At 64.0% G+C, this 5750-nt stretch overlaps 1 protein-coding gene across 1 annotated transcript in view; it reads left to right on the top strand.

The window, feature by feature from the left end:
* Positions 1-9: 9 nt before the first annotated feature.
* The window catches only part of LOC104132520 (transcription factor E2F2), a gene marked incomplete at its 5' end in the record, with an annotated part of 7751 nt that continues 2010 nt past the window's right edge, over positions 10-5750 (top strand). The window contains 3 exons of the mRNA XM_035901302.1: positions 10-123; positions 5002-5089; positions 5455-5674. Coding sequence (XP_035757195.1) covers positions 10-123; positions 5002-5089; positions 5455-5674 — 422 coding nt within the window. The remainder of the gene's footprint in view (positions 124-5001; positions 5090-5454; positions 5675-5750) is intronic.

The raw sequence follows: 5750 nt of genomic DNA, 5'->3' as shown, positions 1-5750 counted from the left end.
TCCCCCCGGGTCGCCCCGCCCGCGGCTGGCAGCGTCTCCGCTCCCCGGGGGGGGTGTCCCTATGGCACCCCCCAGGGCCCCCAGCTCAGGATCCTCCGCTCGGCCTCGGCGGGACGGCTGCCGGTAAGGTGTCTGCACCCCATCCCCTCCTTGGGCGTTGCTTCCGTGGGACGGGGGTTTGGGGTGCTCCGTGCAGGGTGGGGAGCAAGGGGTGGGTGACCCAGGATGCACAGCACCCTCCCCTTCCAAATTTTGCAGTTTATATTGGGGTCTGCACCCCCCTCAGATGTCTCTTTGGGGTGGGGGAGGGTAAGGTCTGAAATCAGAAGTCGCAGTGAAATGTCTCATACGTTTCTCAACTTCCCTTTGCCCCCTGCATGCCCGCAAAGCTGGCTCCTGGCTTCCGCTTTTCAGCCTTTTTCGGCCTTTTTCTTTTTTTTTTTTTCCTCTCTCCAGCTTGCAAACAGCTCGGGTCGCGCCCCAAAGCCCAGCTGTGGCGTTGAGGCCCTTTGCAAACCCCTTTTCCCGTTAAGGAAGGGAGGGTTGGGTGCAGGCAGTGCTCCTGCCCGCTGTGGGTGGGGGGCACGGGGGTCTCCCTGCTTTGGGGCTGTGACCCCCGCTGTGACCTGTCACCCAGCAAAGTGGGGGGACGTGGGGCAGGGGTGGCTCAGCGCTGCTGCCTGAGCTTGGTTCCTGCCTGCGGTTACAGCGGAGCTTGAAATGCCTTTTTCTTTTTTTTTTTTGAGTTGGGGTGTGAATTTGAAGCAATCCCCTTTTTCCGTGGGACACCCCAAGGCTTTGAACCAGAGACCCTGATGCTGAGAGCTGTGCAGGTTGGCACGGGGAGAAGGTCGCTGGCTCTGGCTGTGTTCCTGTCACCGAGCCCCAGCGTCAGGGCTGCCCAGCGCCCGCTGCCCCAAACAGGGAAACTGAGGCCCAGGTTGGGTGCTGGCCCCGTGCCCAGCGTCGGGGTGCGTGGGTGGCTCTGCCCAGCCAGGTTCTGCTCCCCCCCCCGGGCCCCCGCCCTGCCGGCCCCGCTGGCAGCTGGCATTTAATTCCTGCCTGCCCCAGCCCGGGCGCGTGTCCAGCCCTCACTGTTGAGCCTCTGTTCTCCCCGGGTCCTGGGAGGGATCCCAGACCCCGCTAACTTCAATTTAGTTTTTTCAAGGCTTGATTTATTTATTTATTCCCCCCTCCCCTTTCCCCAGTCCCTGATGCTCGGTGCCAGCTGGGGACGTTGCCGCAGCCGGGGGAGAGGGGGTGTCTTTGCTCCCCCCTTCGTTCCATGGCTGTGTGGCTGGCTGGGGCCAGCACAAGCCGGGGCTGTGGGGCCCCCTGCCTCCTCCCCAGCCTCTTTGTCTCCGAACCGCGTGAGATGCCGCATCCTGCGCTGCTGGGGGCTGTTGTTTAAGGAGACACCCGTGCTGCTGCCCCCTCCCCTAAAAACACCCCACAAACTCACAGTCCCGTTTCCATGCATCACTGCGCAGCTGGTTTGGGGCTAACAGCCTCTTTGGCATCACCACCATCATCATCATCATCACCCATGCCAGGAGATGCTCAGGGTGCTCCTGCCTGTCGCTGTCCCCTCAATGGGGTCTGGGGGGGGGGCTTGTGTGACACTTGGGGACATGAAATGCTCCTGCATCCCCCTTGGTGGCTTGCAAGCGGCGTTCCCTTCTGTCTCCATCCCATTCCCTGATGCCGTGATCCCGTTCCTGGCGCTGGAGGTCCCATTTCCAACCAGCTCCCCCCCTGCCCCCTCCATTTATGGGCACAACCTTTGTGTACAGATCCGGGGCAATCAGATAATGAACATTTCCTCCCAATTCCCGAGCAGGGCAATTGCGGCCGCTCCCACCGGCTTGCGGGATTTGTGCCGTATCAGGGGTCACTGGTCCAGCTGCAGGGAGCCCATCACCCTGGGTTGTCTCTCGTGGTTCAAAAAAAGTCTCAGATGTCCCTTAGTCTTTGATTTGAGGGTCCTGGAGTGGGTAAATGCATTTTCCTCCATGACAAATGCATGTTTGGGGGCTGGTTTAGCCCGTGGCAATCCCACCCTGAGTATTTGCCAAGCTCCACAGGGGCCATGGGATCTCTGCAGGGGCTCAGGGCTGCAAAGGAGCCCCCGAGAGAGCAATGTCTCCGCCGTGGGGTCCTGGCCTCTCCCTGCTTCCTCCGTGCTGGGACAAGGGCGTTCAGAGTCCGCTGCGTCTTTGGTGCGAGCTGGCAGGGCTGAGCCGCCCGTGCAAAGAGCACCCAGGATGGCAGGAGGGTGGCAGTCCCTGTGGGTGCTGGGCTGGAGCCCTTCCCCGGCAGGAGAACTGCTCCACAGCACCCCGGTTTCTGCTGGGGTGACCCAGGGTGTTCCTGTCCCACTTTGATCCCATCAAGGATTTGTCTGCATGGGCAGGAGGGGGGATTTTTTGGGGTGCAGGGAGCTGGGGGGGGGTCAGGATGGGTGGGAAGGTGGTGGCTGCCCTGTCACCATCAGAGGGGCTTTTTCTGTCTCTGGCTTTCACAGCCTCCAGCTCCTCTCCGCCAGGGAATATCTCTTGCCAGGCCTCCCCCCTCCATCCATGCTGGGATGGGACTGTCAGAGGGGATGGAGAAGCCAGCTGTATCTCGCAGTGGTACCCAGGGTGGGGGTACAGCCATCATCCCCAGCACAGCGTGGTCTTCCCATCCCAGGGAATGTGCAGGGTGGGGCTAAAAGCCTCTCTGACCCCCCAAATCTGGGGTTTCTTCATCCCTCTGTGCCCTGCCAGCTCTCAGCCACCCCAAAGATAGGGAGGGGTGCATCTGGGGGCCCTGATCCAGCAGTGCCTTGGCATGAGCAGCATCCCTGGTGTGATGGCACCATCCCGGGCCCCCCCGCCAGCTCCGAGTGCCCATCCCTGGGTGCTGCGTTCCCACGCCTGGGGGGCGGCGGGGCTGGCACAGGGGGGCGGAGGGCCCGGCCTGCCCCCCCAGCAGGCTCCTGCCCTCATCCGGGGGGGGTCGAACCTCCCTCCCCACCCTCAGCATCATATTGGGGTGCAGTCATGTCTCCCCATCCTGGGAAGCAGTGGCTGAGGGCTGGTGAGCAGCCTGGGGGGGGTCCTGCAGTGCCTGGGGAGGTCTTGGGGTTAGGTCCCTGCCCCCCCAATTACTCTGGTACATCCTGCCCCCCACCCCGGCCCCAGCAGGGCGCTGGGAGCCTCTTGCCATGCCCCCGCTCAGCTGTCATGTGCCTAATCCTGCCCGGCCGGGGGGGTGGCAGCTGGGACACAGGAGGGACCCCCTTGTCCATTGTCCCTCGCTGGTGTGTCCCAGCGCCACAGGGTCCTGCCCCTGCCCGAGCCCACCGAGCTCCCCCACCCCAAACCGTGTGTGTGGGAGTGGGGGGGGTCCCCCTTTGTCCCCTCTTGCAGATGGGGAGGGGGAACCACCTCGGTGGCTGTGGCTCTGAGGGGTTGTAGGAGGCCAGGGACAACAGGACCTCCCTTGTGTTGCTCCTGTGCCTCAGTTTCCCCATTGCTTGGCCAGATGGGGTGCAGCTGACACCCCCCCCCCCATCAGCAATGGGGACACAGGGGTGGCCACGGCCACTGGTGTCTGGAGAAGCAAGGGTTGGGTGCCAGCAGAAGGGGGGCCCCAGATGATGGCCCCCGGCCTCGTCCCAAATCGTGCTGGCAGATGCGTTGGGGTCTGATCCGGGGCAGGTGTTTCCCATGCGCTCGGCGTTAACCGTTGGGGTGCCGGCAGCTCGGGGGCAGATCCGGGGGTGCGGGGGCCAGGGATGGAGGCACGTTCGCTGGGGAAAACCTGCTCGGGGAAGGGAGGGAGGGAACAGATTCCCACAGGAGCTCGGGACCAACCTGGCTCCCTGGGGGGGCGGAAAACAGCCCCCGGCACCTCTCCCGCCGGCCCCCTGGGGTGGGAACGTCGCCGAGGCGCCCAACCCTACTCCGCAAAGTGGGGTGCGCTCCCTGGGGAGCCACTGCTTGGAGCTGCGCTGAGCCGGCACGGGGACCTGGGCAACATGCGGGACGTGCTGGGGGGGACCCTGTGGGACAGCCCAGCCTGGGAGCAGGTACTGGGGGGGGCACATGAGGATGGGATGGGACTGGGGGGCTGCTTTCTGCTACTGAGCCGGTGTCCCCCCAAAGTACCCCTGCTCATATTTGAGGATGTGGGGGGATCCTTTGGGATTTGCACCCGTTCAGGGGCTGGTTTGGTGACACCCCCCACCTCCTCTCTGCGTCTGCTCTGCTGCGCAACACCCCCCCCCCCTTCCCTGGGTCTCTTCTCCCCAAGTGATGCTGGGGGGGGTCCCTTGGGGACAATTTCAAGTTGCTGCTTGCCCTGGTGAGGGGACAGAGTGTGCAGGGAGGTGTCCCCACTCCTAGGACCCAGCACCCCCCCTGCCTCACCCCCCCCCCGCCTTGCCCCAGTTTCCTTCCAGCTGGGTGCATGTCTCTGGAGCACCCACGGGTCCCCGGGGAGGGCTGAGCTGAGCCCGGCTGGTCCCAGGTGCGCTGGTGGCAGCTGGGTGCCCTCGGCTGCCTCCAACCGTGGCTTGGGGGGGGGGAAACCCTGCACCCCAACGAGCCAGCTGGCAGGATGGGAGGGTGAGGATCCAGCCTTGGAGCTGCTGCCGTTCCCAGGGCTCAGCCCTGCGGAGCCGTGCCAGGAGCTGGGGGCGAGGGGAAATCCTGGCGGGTTCCCTGCGGCTGCCAGGGAGCGCCGGGGCGGGCTGGGCTGCTGCGGCGGAAGCGGGCAGGAAGCCATTGGGGGTGCCGGGACCCCCCATCTCCTCCCCACCCAGCTCTCCTGGTGGCCCCTCGCCCTGCCGGGTGCTGCAGGAGCCCTTCCCAGAAGGGGTTTTGCAACCAGATGAGCCTCTTGCAAAACCCCCCCACCCTGGGCTGTGGCACCCAGGGCTGGGCCGATGCCCCAAGGGGGGCTCAAGGGGGTGTCTGGCTTGGTCCCGACGTGGGGTTTTGTCTCCTGCTCCAGGCCAAGAGGAAGCTGGACCTGGAGGGTCCCGAATTTCGCACGCCCAAGGGGAAGGGCAGGACGCTGGCGCAGGTCCCCAGCCCCAGGAGTAAGTGGTGCTGGGTGAGACGGGTTGTGGGGGGAGCTGGGAGAGGGACAGACCCCATTTCTCTCCCCTTTTAGAGCTGCTGCGATGTCCCCTCTAGCACCACCCAAAGTGACCCGAGGTGGCATCGTGGGAGCAGCGCCGCTCCTCAACCCCCCCTTGCTGCTGCTCTTTAGCTCTTTGAGCTGATTCAAACCCCTCCCCTGTCAGAAATCTCCCGGGGCGGGTGTGTATTTCTGGGTTATTTTTCCATCAGGTTAGGGATTGTACAGCATTTAATGTGCCCAGCATGACCAGTACCGTGTCACCTCCATCCCACATCCCATGCTAAGGAGAGGATGGGGGGGGGGTCTCTCGTTTCCCCACAGCCCCCAAGTCTCCTGGGGAGAAGACTCGCTACGACACCTCGCTGGGGCTGCTCACCAAAAAATTCATCCGTTTGCTGAACGAGTCGCCCGATGGTGTCGTGGATCTCAACCGGGCGGCCGAGGTGCTGGAGGTCCAGAAACGGCGCATCTACGACATCACCAATGTGCTGGAGGGCATCCAGCTCATCCGCAAGAAATCCAAGAACAACATCCAGTGGATGTGAGCGATGCCGGCGGGATGGACGTGGGATGGGGGGGATAGGGCAGGGTGGGGGACAGGTGGTTTGGACATGCGG

Source organism: Egretta garzetta, unplaced genomic scaffold, assembly GCF_000687185.1.
Source record: "Egretta garzetta isolate BGI_Z169 unplaced genomic scaffold, ASM68718v1 scaffold368, whole genome shotgun sequence".
Lineage (NCBI taxonomy): Eukaryota > Metazoa > Chordata > Aves > Pelecaniformes > Ardeidae > Egretta > Egretta garzetta.
This window is presented reverse-complemented; position numbering and strand designations above follow the sequence as displayed.